Here is an 18174-nt window from a genome sequence, read left to right as displayed (position 1 = left end):
ATATGTGGTTCCATTTGCCAAGCCACACCTTCACCCCCCTCCAGGTGTGGTTGACATTGGTGTATCACCCCGGCCAGGATGGCATGGACTTGGTCATCACAGGGACACTAAGTGTCTCTCACATCCTCCACTGGTTGCTAAATCTCCAAAACATGCTGATCGGCATGCCCTTTCATGCGCTGCAACTGATCATGTCTCCAGTAACAGACACATCTGCTTTGGGCTGGGGGAGGCCCATTTGAGGCATCTTGCCACTCAGGCAATGGGGTTGGCAGAGAAGTTATACCTCTACATCAATGTGCATGAGCTTCAGACAATTTCCCTTGCTTGTCTAGCCTTCCTACCTCATCTCTGCGGGTGCTGTATAGCGGTCCTGATAGACAATACCACAGCCATATGTCAATCTTCGGGGGGGGGGTGCTGGGGGGCATGCTGCTGCCCACTCTGTTTGGAAGCCAGTGGGAACTCTGCATGGCCACTCTATCCACCTGGAGGGGTCTTGTCTTCTGGGGGGTCCAGACCAGCTGGCAGATGGTCTCAGTCACCAGTTCCTCTCTCACAAGCGGTCAATTGATGTGGATTTCCTCCATTCTGTCTTTCAAAAGTGGAGCTTCCCTGGCTGGACCTCTTTGCGCCTCAGTTGTGCTCCTTCTGGGGCCTCAGCCCTGGTGCCTTCGTGGATGCATCCCTGATACTGGGGAGCTTGGGGTACTCTACACCTTCCCCTACCTCCCATGCACAAGGTGTTCCTCTAGGTTTGCAGGTACCCCACGATGATGGAGCTCTCCGTGGTCCTGGCCGTTCAGCTTCCCCTGCTTCCAGACCACCTCATGCAGGTCCACAGTCATCTTTGCCACCCGGACCTTCACCTCATGGGATGGCAGCTTCATGGTTAAACCCTATCAAGCAGGCCAGCTCAGATCGAGTGCGGCGGGTCCTCCTTAGCATCCACAAGCCATCGATATACTGTTCATACTTGGCTAAGTGGACACACTTCTCCAGTAGGTGTTGTCAACACAACCTCCTACCTGTGGTCACCTCTGTCCCCCAGATGCTTGGCAACTTTGTTTCCCTGAAGCAACAAGTCCTCACTTCTTCCTCCTCAAGTTCCACCTGGCAGCCATCTTGTCCTTCCATATGGGGGAAGGCGAGTGTTCTGTATTCATACACCCTGTGGTGGGGTGCTTGCTCCAGGGCATGGATCGCCTCCACCCACCAGCCGGTTCTGGCCTGGGACCTTAACCTGGTGTTCTGGGTGCTCATGCCCCGCCCCCCCACCTTTTGAACCTTTGGCTGCTTGATCCCTCCTTTACTTCTTCTGGAAAGTGGCCATCCTGGTGGCTATGACATCTGCCGGAAGGGTGTCTGAGCACTGGGCCTCAGGTCGGAGCTCCCATACACTACAAGGTTCACCTCCGTACTCACCCAGCTTTCCTCCTGAAAGCAGTCTCCAGCATCCATACTGGCCAGGCCATTTTTCTTCCCGTGTTCTATTCTAAACCACACAGCTCCCCGCTGGAGCAGCAGCTGCACTCTGTAGGTGTGATGCGGGCGCTTGCCTTCTGCATCGATCGTACCAAGGTCTTCTGCAAGACCTCACAGCTCTTTGCGGCGGTTGCTAATTGTATGAAGGGGCTTCCAGTTTCATCGCAGCACATCTCTTCCCAGATGACGTCCTGTATATGAACGTGCTATGATCGAACTAAGGTTACCCCACTGCTTGTTATGGTACATTCTACGTGAGCGCAGGCCCCTTCAACTGTCTTCCTGGTTCATGTGCCTCTCCCGGAAATCTGCTGAGCCACGACATGGTCCCCGTACACACTTTTACACCACACTATACTGTTGTGCAGCAGTCCAGATGGGAGGCAGCCTACAGGGCTGCTGTCCTTGGGTCAGCAGCTTGTTGACTCTCACCCCTCCTCCTGGGTTTGGCTTGTGAATCCCTTAACTTGAATATATATGAGCAAGCACTTAAAGAAGAAGAAACAGTTACTCACTGTTGTAACTGTTCTTTGAGATGTGTTGCCTTGCTTCCCTCTATCTGGTGCTTTTAGTACCCCATGAATAAGACACCTGTGGAAGTCATTTGCACAAAATCTCACTGAGGCAAAGACCTTAGAAGGCATCAGGAAAACATTTGGCATTTCTGTGAGTAATGAAACCAGCCACAATTCCAATATCAAGGATAAAAGAGCACAAGGGTTCTAAAACCCTGCCACACTGAAGCTAAAGTTCAATTCCAGCAGATGTGTTGCTTGTATCTGTGCAAAATCCACCTTCCTTCCCCTCTGTCAGAGTAGCTGGCAAGAAGAAACAGAGGGGCAGAAGGGGTGGCAGGGTCATATATAGGCTGCCACACCAGCACCACTCCAGCACATGTCCACCAAGCTGAGACCCCAGATCTGGAAGTGTTTGTGTTGGGTGCGGGGCAATGAAATCGACGTGGACCCTGCACTTCCCCTATGGGCCAGCTATTACTGGGAATTACCCACACTGGGATTATGAATGAACCCTTTCCCACAGAGGGCCAAACTCTGCCCCCTTTGCATCAAAAGGATTAATATCACAGCTTGTCCCACGGATTCCCCAAAGTGGCTTCACCAAACACACTTCCATTTGTGCTATGGAAATGGTAGGCCAAGCCAGGCACGAGTTAAGGCTCCTGACTCTTTTATACACACAACAAAATCCTGGCTGCATTCTAAATTAATGGGAGACTTGCCATTGGTGCTAGCAGGGCCAGGCTTTCACTTAACCTGTAATCTGCTTGGAAAGGTTGATGATAGTGCAGGAGCTGTGCACAGACTATGCAGGCAGAACAGCATTTAATACAGCAAGGTTGAGACATTCATGAAGTAACATTTGCGAATTCAGTTGTTTGTGGACGCCTACCTCCCCCTGTGGTACCTGCAGAGGAAGGTGTCCCACCTGGCCCCTCCCTTGTGGGTCCACCAAAGCCCCCTGCTGGCTGTCACTCCCTCCCAAAGCAGCCTACATGAAGCAGCTTCCTAAGGAAAGGCCATCCCCCGACGGGTAGCAACTAAGGTAAAACTTTCCACCCGTCATGCACACACGACCCTAACTCTTAAATATATGAGCAACGTATCTCAGAGAACCACAGTTATAGTGTGAGTACCCACATAATTACCTACACTGGGTTTCCTGACACCTGCCTGTGAGGTTCCTGTAAATGGGCACTGTCAGAGACTGGGTACTAAATTAACAGGATCTGCACCAGTCTGGCAATTCTTGGGTCCTGCTGCTAAAAAGTAGAGCAAGCAGCAAGTGCCCTCTCCCTCTGGTCCCTCTGCCAAAGTCAGTCGGCACCCACTGCTGTACCCAAGCACTGGCTTATTTACCTCCGTGGCAAGGCCCTGCCCACAAGCAAGAAGCCAGGTGCACTAGGGTTATGTATCTATTCCTGCATGGGAGAGAAAGGCCATGGTAACACAGACATTGTTGTCGCTCCTACAAACCCAGACAGGAGTGGGCAAATGGCCTGGCTTGCAGCCTAAGGCCAGACTTGGTTTCGCATTTGCTAATGTAGTGCTAATGCGGACATTAGGGCCAGAGGGCAAGGGATCAGTTAGCGTTTGCCTACATTTTGCTAAGAGCATCCCTTCTTCCTAGCCCATTAGCCCTCTGCCTGAGGCAGGGTCACAGAGCCTGGCTCTCCCTTCACAGAAAAACGGCTGATGTTCAGCCATCTCATGGGGAAGGAGCTGGGTGGCTCCTCAGATCCCACACCACATGCCCTGCTGAGCTGCAGGAAAGGCTCTGGGCTCAGGGTGGGGAGGGAATGAGGAGAAACACCAAAGAATGTCTGAGAGGTGGGTGTGGAATCACCCTGACTGCTATGACTTTCAGTTAAGATATGGAGCCACACCCTTAGTCTCTCTAGTATGTCATTATCTCCTATCCAGACAGTCATAGCTAGTGCTACTGTTGGCCGGTACCCACCCACTTCCCTCCTCGGCCAGGTCCCCAGGGCTGGAGATGCCAGCAGAGCTCCCAGCCCCAGGACTGCCTGTGTTCCCTCAGCCCTGGCAGGTTCCTGTGGCTGGAGCTGCATGCCCCAGCCAGTGTACAGCCATGGGTCTGGCGGGGTCCCCCATCACAGGGCTGGGCTGGAGCAACTGAGGTGCCAGTACCAGCATGTACCAGCACAAAAATATCCCCAGTTATGCTATCTCAATGGGATAAAAAGCTGTAAAGTTCTCAAGATGTGCACAAATGGAACTAAGCTGATAGCAAGGTTCTGTGTCTGGAAGGACCTGGCCCTTCCCTGTCAGGAGAATACCACAGGGGCCTTGAGAGAGGGGAACACTGAGCCATGCACACAGGTCTGTGCAACAAGCTGTCCAGCATGGCCAACTTCTCTTGATCATAGAGCGTTCTAGGTTCTCGTGGAACTTGACAGGCAGTCCAGCAGAGCAACACCCACGCTCATGCAGCTTAATCCTTCATCTTGCAAGCCAGCACCTCCCCCAGATTTTACAGTACACTCCAGCACACAGGGTGTCGCAGTGCTCTGAACGTGAAGCTGTCCCGCGTCAGTGTGACTTTAACTGCTGCATTGAACTGATGTGAAAACTCTGTGCCCATTCATTCAGGTCAGGCCCCTCCTGCTTTTGGACAGTAACAAGAAATTGCTTCCCCTTGTGCTCTGGTGCGCAAAGTGCGAAAAGCAGGCCAGTGGGCTGGAAAAGTCCAGTCGCTCTGTTACTGCATGTCTTTTTTCTCCTAGTTGCTAACACTGCAGCCCATCCCACAGTGCTCCTCCCAGAGCGGTATAATATTATGAGGGGGAATTTCTTCATGGCATTCCCAGCTGTTGATCAGCTTATTCCTTGAAGAAATGAAGACGGACACCCAGTGCGAGCTTTTCCCTACTCAGTCTAATTCCAGACACTGCTCCTGTACTGGCAGACCCTACAGTTTGGATGGAACTTGTGCAGTATAGTTCGGCGTGAACCTACTGTCAGCAACTGGAATTCCAAATTGCTGTTCCTTTTCACAGAGCAGGTCTGTTCTGACAGGAACTCTGTAGTGTTATGAGCCCTGGTGACTTCTGATCAAATTGCACTCAGTTTACGAAAAAGGGATGCTTGTTTCTGACAGTAACTCTCAGCCAGAATCTAAGGTCAGATTTTTCCAGGTCTCTAGGTGCCTAAAGATACAGATAATGACCTAGTGGGATTTTCAAGTGCATAATTTTCAGTACAGTAGAGCCTCAATATTCACGAACCTCTGGCTCGCAAATGTAATTATTCATGAGTGGCCAGAGTGGCCACTTCTCTGGGGATCCAGGGCATGGAGCTCCAGCAGCCACCTCTTTCCCAAAGCCCCCAAGCAGGAAGTGCCAGCAGCTGGGGCTGCCATATTCGCAAAATTCAGCATTGTCAAGGGTTCCCAACACAGAGCCCTCATGAATGTTGAGACCCTACTGTATTAAGCATGCAGGCTCTTTTGAAAATTCCTACCTAAATACATTGAAAAAAAACCAAGCTGGGCTCTTTTCATCTCACACATCATCACCTGAAATAAAGGCTCTGCAGGTCAAATTAAGCTTTCAGTTCTGCATAGGCAATTCATCTGCCTTCATATTATATCGATGGTGTCATCTGCCCAACCCTATTGTCAGCAGTAGGTTTGCACAGGGGTAGCAGATTGACACGTGATGAAAAATTCTGTTGATGCTGCATGCAAGGAATAGGTTCCAATTTATTCTCACTCAGCTGTATTGGCTCTGCAGAGAACCAAGAGTAAAAAGCAATGAGAAGTTATTTTAGTCATGAAGTCAGCAGATCTGGTGGATCTCATCACCATCATCATCATCAACAACCATGGACTCAGCGCCCATTGGTGTCTGATGCCTCTCTCACTATTTCCTTCCGTCTTTCCCTGTCCAGTGTGGAGTGGCTTAGTTTCTGTAGACTATCTCCGCACCAATCTACTATATCATCTACCCAATGTGAGGTCTGTCTCTCCTATTCGAACCGTCCTTTATGCCGAATACCAGGGTCTTGATTTTCCGTTCATCGTTCATTCTGCAAATATGCCCAAATAGCTGTAACTTCCATTGTATGACCTTCTGCAGTAGGTTGTCCTTCAAATGTATCTTCCTATCTAATTCCTCAGTGGTGACCTTCTGCATCCATCCTGTTCTCAGGATCTTTCTCTAACAACTCCTCTTGAACGCCTATATCCTTCTCTTAGAATCTTTTGTTATCACCCATTGGCCGTGTCTACACTAGCCCCAAACTTCGAAATGGCCATTTGCATGGCCATTTCGAAGTTTACTAATGAAGCACTGAAATGCATATTCAGTGCTTCATTAGCATGTGGGCGGCTGCAGCACTTCGAAATTGACGCGGCTCGCTGCCATTCGGCTCGTCCCGACGGGGCTCCTTTTCGAAAGGACCCCCGCCTACTTCGAAGTCCCCTTATTCCTCTGAGCAGACGGGAATAAGGGGACTTTGAAGTAGGCGGGGTCCTTCTGAAAAGAAGCCCCTTCGGGATGAGCCGTGCAGCGGCGAGCCGCGTCAATTTCGAAGTGCCGCGGCCGCCCGCATGCTAATGAAGCACTGAATATGCATTTCAGCGCTTCATTAGTAAACTTCAAAATGGCCATTTGCGTGGCCATTTTGAAGTTTGGGGCTAGTGTAGACACGGCCATTGTCTCACATCCATACAACATCTGGTGGATATCAGGGTCAGACATGCTGACTCACAAAGGCCATTTTCCATACCTACTTTTCTGAGCAAAACTTTCACCTTAATGCTGTCTTATCAAAAGAACCGTAATTTTAATGGCTACATAATAGCATTTGCGATCATTAAAGTCGCAAAACAGTTGCCATTATGACCTGCTGTTTTCAAATGCTCATAACTTTCCAAAATGATTCACCTTTTGGGCTGCCATAATCTTCCAAACTTAAGGCCTGTGTGATAGAATTTTGTTGTTTTGTTCTTTTGGTTTGGAAAGACAGAACAAAATCCCTTCAGCTATTTTCAAGTTCAGCCAGGATGGGGAAAATAAAGCACAACTTGCTTCCTTTCCTTCCCGCGTTAGGAAAGTTCTGCACATGATTGTCTTTGGAGGGAACTGCAGCAAAAATAGCTTTGGTTTCAAACTTGGCCTGGATGGAATCTGCACTGAGAATGAGTGTCTTAACTTGTTGGGAGAAATACTAATTTTAACTAAAAGGTTCTGGGTGTTTCCAAACTGTACCCAATGCTCATTGTTTACTTGATTGGAAAAGCATGTATTTTTACTGGACAAATATAAAGACTTTTTGAAAATTATATCAAACACCGCCCACTAGAAAATTAGGCGCACGCTTAGAGCAAATTCTTAACTGTGCATGTGTGGAAACGTGCACATTTAAAATGTTTCTCATTTGAACTGCTGAACTCTCTTCCCAGAGAAATCTAAACATTAGGCTAACACTGAAATCACTTGGTTTGATAGTTTTAAAGCTTTGGAAGGTGTCAGGGAACCCTGAGTCCACCTTTACTCTCTCTCACTCAGGCTACATCTAAACTAGAGAGTGTTGTCGACAAAACTCGTGGAGCGTCCACACTAAAAATGTGGCAGGTGTTCGTTAATAGCCTTCTGCCTCTCCCTCACGAGGCAAAACACTTTGGTTGACAGATTCTGTCAACCAAGCAGTCCTCCATGGCGCTGGCCGGCAGGGGACACCCTGTCCACGGCAATCACACCTCTATGGTCTCTGCCTCCAGCCAGTTTTAAAGCCACAGAGAGCCCTGAAAACCCTGTGGCAGGAGGCTGAGAGAGTACAAGCAGCAGCATGTTGAGCGGCTAACCAACATATCCAAGAGCCACATACAACAACCGAAGACTGAAAACCAGCCACCCCAAGACCCGCCCCCGCAACCCTACAGTCCTTGGGAAACAGCCCAAGGAGTCCCAGGACCCACCCCGGGGCTGCAATCACCAGGTCCCATGTGGCCTGGAGCTGCAGGACCTGCTAAGCCTGTGGGCCAAGGAGGCCATCTCCTGGATGCCAGCACTAAGAGGCTCAACACCCTGGGGTGCACCCACCTCACTGCAGCCCTGGCTGACTGAAGACACCCTACCTGCACCCTGGAGTAGGTGCAGGCCAAGGTCAAAGAGCTGAGGCAGGGGTACATGCGGGCCTGGGGTGCATGGCACAGGTTGGGGGCAGGACCATTCACCTGCCCCTTCTGTGCAGAGCTCCACCAGCTCCTGGGGGGCAAGGATGGTGCCCCAGCACAGCAACTGTTGACACAAGAGAGGAGCCCCCCCACCAGAGCAGACATAGCCAGGGACCCTGCCAGGGGCACAGCTGGAGCCTGAGACAGACCCCAAGTTCAGCCAGGGGATGCTCATCATTACCCTGGAATTGGTCATCTCCGGCGAGCTGATGTCCAGGGCCTCTCCAGACCTCTTTGAGGGACCCTCCGATGAGTACCCCATGGTCACACGCCCCAGGGCTTGGGGTATGTGTGCGGAGGGTGTGTGTTATGCGCATCGCCAGGTTGACCCCAGCCATACCACTGAGGAGTGCGGCGGCCCTCACCTTGTGGGCTTGCCCACAGCTGACAGGCAGCACCTGCCTCTGTGGACAGTGCCACAAATCACAGGCATGTGGTGGGGCCCTGGGAAGTGCCAGGCTGGGGCCAGCACACCCACCACCCACATAGGGCCCCCTCTGTGTCCAGACGCCCCCCAGGGACACTAGCCCATTTGGTGGCGGGAGGTGTGCAGTAGTCTGCCCAGTCCCCAAGGCACCATGGGGTCCCTGTGTGGCAGGGCCTGCCATGCAGGGCACCCATGCTTGTGCTTCCAGGACATTCCTGGCTCGGGGGGTAGGGGGCTGCGTGGTGGGAATGACTCAACATCTCTCCTTCCTCTCCCTTACAGCTGCACCCAGGGCCCAGAGCTGGCCAGCCCAGGAGCAGTATCCAAGAGGTCCAGCATCCCACCACCACCAGGGGGGCAGGCCGGGGCTGGAGGGGCCACGGCTGGGCTGCTGCCCTGCAGAACCAAGGGCTGGGGCAGGTGCAGGTGCAGGTGGTGCCCTGAGGCACTGAGGACACGCTCCTCAGTCGCAGGGTCACACGCGTCCCCCCCAGAGGAGGTGGAAGACAGCCATGACCAAGGTGATCAGCAGCTTGCGCCGCTTGGAGTCAAGTCCAGTGAAGCCTGGGGGCTGCTCTGGCACCATGGCCACCTGGAAAGGTCAAACTCTCACAGAAGGCATGTGAGCCCTGCAGTAGCTATGCTATCCCTTGTGGACACAGGCAAGCCTCAGCACGGGCAGGGAACTCAGGCAGGGGGGTATGAGGCTAAGGCTCCCAGAAGAGCTTGGCAGCCATGCGACCCTGTCTGATGAGGTTCCGGGGCCTGTTCTGTCGAGACAGCGGCTGGGCAGTCTGGCTGCTCGCTGTTGACAGCGGATCACTGTTCCAATCCGCTTGTGTGTGTGGACGCACTCTGTCGACAGAAGTTTTGTCGGAAGATCTCTTCCAACAGCAATTTCTGGTGCCAGATCACTGTAGTGCAGCCTCACGGTACCAACTGATAAATGCCTGGGTGCAGAACTGCACAGTCAGCTTTCAGTATCCTTTTCTTCATGGAAAGCATGGAATTGGGGGGCGGGGGGCGCTTAAGGCTGCATACCCAGAAGCACTGCCTAACAGTGAGGTGTGCTGGGCTCTGACTGTGCTGGGAGCTTTTACAAGCTGGGTTATTGATAAAATGGACTAGACAACATTGGAAGATGATCTGCACTGAGTGGATGGAAGCTAGACGTAGGTGTGAGTCCACAGGTCTTTTCCATCTCTGAGTCCTATGATTCTCGCATGGGGCATGCCTACCCTCAGGTTGCAGAGCCAAGCCCATTTCCACATGAGGTAACTCCCTTTTGCAGGGGACTGCTGTATCAGCAGAGTGCCTTAACTTCATCTTCCTCTCTAACAGGTTTGCACAAAAGAAGCTTTAGTTAACACCTGGCCAAGCCCATTAGCCCTCACCTGAGGTACCACCTGTCCCCCAAGCCATACTCCTGTCCACAAATCCCAGAGCGAGGCCAGAGGCATTGTGGCAGTTTCCGCTCCAGCATGACAGTAGTGGCAACAACCTTCAAAACACAAAACCGGTGTTAGCACGGCAACATGGGCTGCAGAGGCAGGCGAAGCAGGTAGGACACATAGCAGGAAATCAAGGGCTCACAGATGGAGTCCTAGACTTCTCATAGACACACGGGAGTGACATACCTACACACATACCCACACAATGGGGCCCACAGTCATCCTCTGCATGGACTTCCTGGTCTGGAATAAATTTCTGTTCCATGGTTTTTTTCATTCTTGGATAGCCTCCCCATGAAACAATCATGCCTTCCACTGCCAAGAACTCACCTCTCCCTGAGCTGGAAGAACCCACACATCTCCTCATGTGAGAAAGGAATTCAAGCTTGGTGGTCATCACTCAGGGGCTATACACATGCTGCAATGGGAGCCCCTGACCCTGCCCTCTCCTAAGTTCAGAGTGAGGGTGAGGCTATCCATTAAGGCCCCTCCACATGTGGCTGTACAGCACCCTCACCTGTGCTCTCCAGAGCTCGTCCCGCTCGTGGGCCACGCGCCAGTGGGTGTCGCCCATCATGGCAATGAGCAGGTTGAGCATGAGCAGGGTGGCGATGATGGCAAAGGCAGAATAGGTGATGCTGTACATGAAGGGCAGGTCCACTTTATAGTTGGCGGGCCCATCAATGATGGTGAGGAAGAGCTCGAAGGTGCTGAAGAGAGCCATAGGGTAGTTGTAGAAGTGGCCCAGCTCATCAGGGTTTTCGGTCTGGAAGATGATGTAAAAAGCTAGCACAGAGGAGAAAGGAGGGAAAATAAGAGAGGCAGCCTCGGCTCTGACTGCCCTGCCTTGCACAGTTCTACCATGCGCCTGAAACAACAGTATAGCAATAGATTTCAGCCCAGGGCAGCCATTCATCTCAGTTGCATCAGCCAGCCCCAGTGTTCTCGGGACTTTCCTGAGTCACAGAACTCAGAGGTCACTTACGAGTCTCGAGTGCTGTTTGGGATACATGTTATCTAGACAACCCTTCCTGCCCTAGGAGTCTCTGATTCTAACATTACATCCCCACTTCATGTGGTGCTCAGAGCCTTCATCATGACATCAGGATGGCATAAAAAATCCTAGCATTCTCAGGCTGAAATTATTTTGTACTAAGGGCCAGCGTGCTCACACAACACTGGAAATTCTGGAGGAAGAGTGAATAACAAAGTCACACTCTATCCCCTCTGGAGGAGAAAGGTGGGCTCAGCCTCATCATGGGATATGGGTATTTCTTCAGAACAGCCCACCAGTCCCGAATATTTCCCACCATGTCCAGGCTGCTGAAGTCCCCCAGATAGCAGAATCAATCACTTCATAGGCAGATGTATCAGTTTGCGAAAGGAGGGAGAGATAGGCAGAGGGATGGGACAATTTGGTAGGAAGGGGGCTGTAGTGAGCCACTGTGGCCTCCCGCTGACTCAGAGGCAGAGGAGGCTGCGCAGAAGCCCTGGTGGGTGGGCCCGGAGCCAGAACACCAGTGGCCCGCCCCTCAGAGGGCAGGGCCTAGAGCCAGAAGGGCCAGGGGCGGGGCTCGGGACCCATTAAAGCCTGGGCCTCCAGGCAGGGAGGGAGTGTCTGCGCGAGCTGCCTGGCAACAGGGGCAGAGGGCTTGTCGCTGCCCGGCTGGGCCGGAGGAGCAAGCCCCCAGCGGCCCAGAGCAACCACGGATCCAGATGCCCCAGGGGGACTACCCGGACTTCCCAGACCTGCCAGGACCCTCGCACCGGTGGAGATCCCCCGCCTTGGAGGAAACCCCGGGCCCTGCCAGTCTGATGAGGGCTAGCGACCACAAGGCCCCAGGAGCAGCCTGCCCCAGAGCTCCAGTGGGCCCCTGCAGCCCCCAGGCCCAGGATTCCCTCGGGCCCACCGTGCTACCGCCGCCGGACTACCCCAATGATGTGGACATGACCGACTGGCCGGAGCCCCCAAAGGTAGACGATTCGGAGGAAGCCGACCCCGCGGGACCCCCTGACCAGATGGACTGGGACCTTTCCCCAATGGAGGTGGAGGTAGGAAGTGGCCCGGGGAACGCTGCACCAGAACCCATGGCGGTGTGTTGCGGCCTGGATCTCCACCGCCGTGGTCGCGTGTAAGCAACCCACAGGGCCCCGGGCTGGGTTGCAGTGGAGTGGGAGGGCCTGCGACCCCCTACCCCGTCCCTCACGGGGCAAGCCCTTGCTGGGCTTGTGCTCCAAACCCTTGTACTGCTGCCCGCCCTGGACTGAAGGCTGGGCCAGGCTTGCACTATAAACTGTGAACTGCTGCCCGCCCTGGACTGAGGGCTGGGCCTGTGTTGTAACCCTTTTTGTTGCTGTGCCGCCCTGAGCCGAGGGCTGGGCCTCCCAGGACCGCCGGTGTGGCTGCGGTCCCCTCCGGAGCTACAGGCACTGCCCTAGCTCCGGACGCCTACAGGGACTCAGAAAGAGGGAGAAATAAGTAGGAATAGGAGGAAGCATGGACTGAATAGCAAGGGGCGGAGCAAAGGGGAGGAAGACGGTTGTGGGGGGAAATGGAACATGTGGCTCAAAGCTCAGCAGTGTGGAGGAAACATGCCACAAAGAGGGTCTGAGAGATCTGTGTCGTATTCTAAAATAAGCTAGGAAGGAGCTGCAGAGTGGAATGCAATCTCTTCCGTTCACATGTGGCATTTTTCAGTCCATGTGTGGAACAAATTTCACGTGCACCGAGGCATATATGCCAGTAGAAATAAAAACCCCAGCTGTGGACACTTTGCTAACCAGCTGAGTGGAAGCTGAATCTCTACTGAGCGGCCCATGAATGCACAGTTTACAGGGGATGCTGGCTGAACCCTTTCCAGACAACTGTACTACAAAACCCCAATATGCTCGGGGTGGATGTGGGAGACATGGTGCCTGGGAGGGTATCCATTGAACTCCTGCTGTCTTTTAACTGACCTTATGGCACCCTGCTGTACAGCAGTAGACACTATGTATAGCATCATACCTACCTGAGGCAAAGCCAAGTATCACCACCGCCATGAGCCCGCAAAAGCGCATCAGGTCTCCAAATATCATCTGCAGATGAAACAAAAGCAGCTACCATGAGACCCTCCCCTCTGACAAAGATGGCCCTGTAATTTAGGCTTTGTTGTCTAACTGGCCCGTGTATACTTGTCTCATGCTGGCTGCCAGAGCAGGACAGAGAAATGGTCCATCCAGTCTTGCATCTCGTGTCATATTGGTCCAGATCACTGTCTGAGCTAGTCTCGTCCAGCAGCCAAAGCAGGACATTAGAAGTCAACAGAACTGACTTCTGATCTCAGTGGAGCTGCTGTGTGAGCTTGGAAAATTTACTTGACCTATCTTGTCTCAGTGTCTCCAGATAAGTAATATACTAATTACACACACCCACTTTGTGAAAATATGCTGCCCGTCTATGGAAGGGAGCGTGAGCTAATTGCTTTAGTACACCTAACACTCTCGTGGCCTGGCTGCAGAGTGGCTTGTATTTCGTATTGCAGAGGAAAGCCAGAACCTCTCCATAATATACTTGGTCAATCATAAAACACTGAAAAATAAGGGTGTCTTCTTGGCCATCCAGCTGTTGCTCAGCTCAAGTGCAAGGACGGACAGCTGAGTCTGCAGTAGTATTTCTGTGACTCAGTAATCTTCCCCAGACACATGCATGCCATCATGGAAGGCAAAGGGGACAACTCCTTCCAAAGCCCAGTGACTCAAAAGGGTCTGGGGCTCGCAGCCACTGCCATTGCCACAGTAGTGGAGGGCCCTTTAACTCACCACCAGAGACCCAGGCAGCATACTCTGAGAACTGCTGAAGGGCTAGCAGGTGGAGGCTACCTCATCCCCACACCTTGAGCCCATGGCTTCCTCTCTCCCCTTCCCACACCCTGCTCATCTCTTACCCTGGAGCCCAGCAAATCTGTCACACACACACACACCTGGCCCCAACAAATATGTATGTGTAATAGTAATGTAATGTGTTTGTGTTGTAGCATGTGTGCTGTCTGCCTGAAGGACACCTTGTGGTCTGTTTGTTTGTTTGTAGGACTTGATGGAACTATGGTCTGACCCAGTGTGGCTGTTCTTATGTTCTTACTAAATTGCTTATTTCAATATTTTGTCCAGCAGTGTCATCCATTGAACTAGAGAAGCCCGCAGCCTGTTTCACCAATATGGCAGGAGATGAGACCGACCAGTCTGAACTGACCAATCACATTTTCTGCCAGTTTAGTGACTTCCGTGGCATTACTGTTCATTATACCCTTCACTGCCTGTAGCCTACTTCAGTCTGTGAAAGAAGAACCACACTTTTCACCTATCAGAAACATCCCTCTCTCTCCACCGTACTCCCAAACCTCCACCAATTTCCTAACTTCAAGCACCGTTCCACCTAAAGCTTTCTCCCAGTCTCCTCTGTCTTCTCTTAAGATATATCTTAGGGCCTCAGATTATGAGGGGCCTCTAAATACAAAAAAATTGCTAAATTCCATTTTTGGTAATGCTTTGGGCTTCGGCATGTCTTAAGCCAGCCATGCAGGTCTGTGTAGCATACAATGGGCCCAAGCACACCCTCAGACTGGGTGAGTGAGATTTCCTTCATAAAATCCCCATCATGATGGTTCAGAGCATCACTCTACCTCCTCTAATCCAACAGCCTGCTGCCTAAAAAAGCTACCATCTGATGTATCCTGCTTTCCCCTTGAAAACAGTCTGCAAGATAAGTCTGCTAGATAAAGGCCCAAGAGGTTCTGTCTGGCTCCAGGAACTCATATTCCATACCAAAAACTCCTGGGAAAGTGTTTTCATTCTGATGGGAGGCCCAAAATACAACCCTAGGCACATGGTGATGCATGGCATGCTTGGATAACTGCTGTTCAGGATCAGTCTTTGCTGATATCTCTATTACAGTCTCTCTCCCTCTCTGTTAGGCAGTGGGTGGCGTGCTTACCTTCTGTATCATGATGGTGAAGGGACCCAGCATCTGAAAGCCTCGTGCAAAGTACATGATGTTGCACCAGCCCAGCACCAGAGCAAAGGACATGGGGACCACTTCTCCATGCATGCTGATGAGACGCATCACCATGGTCACCAGGATCATACAGGCATAGGTGATGCTGTAGAGAATGAGGCAGACTCATGAGCATCAGAATTACGTTTGAGCTCCCCAATCCAACCTCCAGACCTTCAAGTCTCTCCCCGCCACTAACACCCTGTAATCACACCACCCCAACCCGAAAAGCAGTCTGTGCGGAATAAGGGAGGTGAAACCTCACATGATGACGTGGAATGGTCCTCCTAGGATAGTTTGTCCAAAGTACTTGGTGGCACCAACTCTGAAGATATCTGGAATCTAAGAAGAACACCCTGTTCAAATTAGAGCTCGATCATTTACATATGCACCGAACATTATGGAGTGATATCGATTCCGCTGGCTTACCTCAAGGATCAATATTACTATGGCTCCTATCACCGTGATCAGCTCCCCTACCAGCCTTAGATTGTCCTCGGGAGTCACATAAGATTCCTGAAAGAAGAGAAGGAAGCCCCTCTCGGTCAAATGGCCAGAACGGGACTCATAGGCCCCATACAGGCTGGAGCAAAAAGAGATTCTCTTTGCAGGATGGCTCTTGCCATAGTCTCCAGAACAGGCAGTTAGATTACAGGACCAAGCATAACAGTGGGAGCTAGGAAACTTGATTTCTATGCCCAGCTCTAACACTGGGCGAGTACCAGCAAGGCTTCCTCCTTTGGGTGCCTAACCGAGGATACCTCAGAACCGATGCTGAGATGTTTTGAAGCTCCCAGTGCATTCTGCCAGAATTGGGCATGCTCTTGAAGAATCAGCCCTAGGAAACAAGTGAGTTTCTTCACTTCAGCTCTAACCCACACCTGCCCACCTAGCCTCTCCTCCCTGTCTGCCTTTCCCCTTCCATGTAGCCAGGCCCCTTCTAAGTAAACCCATCTTTCCACAAACAGTGGACTCACTCACTGTTTGCCACCATCACATAGCTTGCTCTGCTCATGGGTTCTACCCTTTCCTCCCCTTGCATTTGTCTGGTCTCACCACACTGTGGGCTCTTTGGTTTCATTGCCCAGCACAATAGGGGCGCCATTCTTGGCTGGCACTTAGGCACTGCCCCCATGACCAAGAGGCATTAATATACTGAGGACGGTGCTCAAGGAGGTGCTCTCCCCTCTGAGTCAGTGCTGAACCCAACTTCCCAGCATCCTCCTCAGGGGCGTGGTGCTGTAGAAAGATGATAGCAGATGGCTTCAGGTATTCCTTTGCATGCACTGCCTGTAAAGTGCTTCAGGACCCTTGGGCTGAAAGGAGTAACAGGGTCAGGCCAGCAGTCTTTGTCAGGAAGGCACCTCATGACACAGCCTGAACTAGAGGAGGAAGGGAAACAGCTGTTTCTGCAGACAGGTGAAAGCAACTGCAATGGAGTAACAGGAGCCAGCTGATCTCACTACCAGCCTGCTGGCAGGGCTTTTAAAAGCTGTTCCAGTCAGTGGAAGAGAGGGAGAATGAGAGAGGGGGAGGTGGATGAGATATGGAAGCAGTTGAGAGGTGATAAGGAGAGACAGGACAGAGAAAGAGACTGGGGAGTGTTTGCAAATGACATCAAGGGATGGAAGAGTGCCTGGGTCCCCTCCCCCAGTGAGGCTGAGAGCTCTGGCTGCAGGTAGGGGAAGGGGAAGAGACTGACCAACTGGCCAAAAATAACAGAGGCAAGTGCAGCCTAAACCCTCCAGCCAGAGAGAGAGGTGTGGACATGGGGTTACCTTGCCACAAAGGCTAGGAAGAGCTAAAGGGTTTTCATGGCGTACACAATATACCTGTAGCTGTTTCTGGATGTAGATGCTGTTATCCCTTTCATGTGTTTTGTTGCTCTGTCGATGTTTTAGAGGTCGGTAGGCACAACACATGGTGAAGCAAATCATGTACAGCACATAGAATAAGGCCAGGATACAGAAATAGGGACGTCCATATTTATTCCACTTCAGGCTCACTAGCTCATTCACAGGGGTTAGATCCAGGATCTGGCGGGCCTGAGAGATAGACAACAGATTTAATTCACTGTGTGACACCTCTCTGACCCCAAGGAGCAAGCTAGCAAATCACTCCAAGCTCATGAAAACAGTCACAGTAGGTTAAAGCAAATGTGACTGGGAACCTGGTCTGGCCCCATCTATCTGCCAAACACAGAGTAATAATTAAAGCGGCATGGGAAGGGACAAGCATCAGGAACAGGTCATCATAGCTGCGTCTACACGTGCACGCTACTTCGAAGTAGCGGCACCAACTTCGAAATAGCGCCCGTCGCGGCTACACGCGTCGGGCGCTATTTCGAAGTTAACTTCGACGTTAGGCGGCGAGACGTCGAAGTCGCTAACCTCATGAGGGGATAGGAATAGCGCCCTACTTCGACGTTCAACGTCGAAGTAGGGACCGTGTAGACAATCCGCGTCCCGCAACGTCGAAATTGCTGGGTCCTCCATGGCGGCCATCAGCTGGGGGGTTGAGAGATGCTCTCTCTCCAGCCCCTGCGGGGCTCTATGGTCACCGTGGGCAGCAGCCCTCAGCCCAGGGCTTCTGGCTGCTTCTGCGGCAGCTGGGGATCTATGCTGCAGGCACAGGGTCTGCAACCAGTTGTCAGCTCTGTGTATCTTGTGTTGTTTAGTGCAACTGTGTCTGGGAGGGGCCCTTTAAGGGAGCGGCTGGCTGTTGAGTCCGCCCTGTGACCCTGTCTGCAGCTGTGCCTGGCATCCCTATTTCGATGTGTACTGCTTTGACGTGTAGATGTTCCCTCGCTGCGCCTATTTCGATGTTGGGCTGAGCAACGTCGAAGTTGAACATCGACGTTGCCGGCCCTGGAGGACATGTAGGCTACGTCTACACGTGAAGCCAACATCGAAATAGCTTATTTCGATGTAGCAACATCGAAATAGGCTATTTCGATGAATAACGTCTACACGTCCTCCAGGGCTGGCAACGTCGATGTTCAACTTCGACGTTGCGCGGCACCACATCGAAATAGGCGCTGCGAGGGTACGTCTACACGC

The 18174-nt window shown here is 52.0% G+C and overlaps 1 protein-coding gene across 3 annotated transcripts in view; it reads right to left on the bottom strand.

Annotated features, from left to right (window-relative positions):
* Window positions 1–18174, bottom strand: part of LOC142007091 (transient receptor potential cation channel subfamily V member 6-like) — an 88775-nt gene that overhangs the window by 2971 nt on the left and 67630 nt on the right. For 2 of the 3 annotated variants that reach the window (XM_074983625.1, XM_074983626.1), the window contains 7 exons: window positions 16948–17160; window positions 15545–15631; window positions 15381–15457; window positions 15056–15221; window positions 13095–13161; window positions 10601–10869; window positions 10027–10133 (listed from right to left, as the gene is read on the bottom strand). In XM_074983625.1, coding sequence (XP_074839726.1) covers window positions 10027–10133; window positions 10601–10869; window positions 13095–13161; window positions 15056–15221; window positions 15381–15457; window positions 15545–15631; window positions 16948–17160 — 986 coding nt within the window. The remainder of the gene's footprint in view (window positions 1–10026; window positions 10134–10600; window positions 10870–13094; window positions 13162–15055; window positions 15222–15380; window positions 15458–15544; window positions 15632–16947; window positions 17161–18174) is intronic. The other variant, XM_074983627.1, reaches the window with a different exon arrangement.

Source organism: Carettochelys insculpta, chromosome 1, assembly GCF_033958435.1.
Source record: "Carettochelys insculpta isolate YL-2023 chromosome 1, ASM3395843v1, whole genome shotgun sequence".
NCBI lineage: Eukaryota > Metazoa > Chordata > Testudines > Carettochelyidae > Carettochelys > Carettochelys insculpta.
The sequence above is the reverse complement of the archived record's forward strand: the minus strand, read 5'-3'. Positions and strand labels throughout refer to the sequence as shown.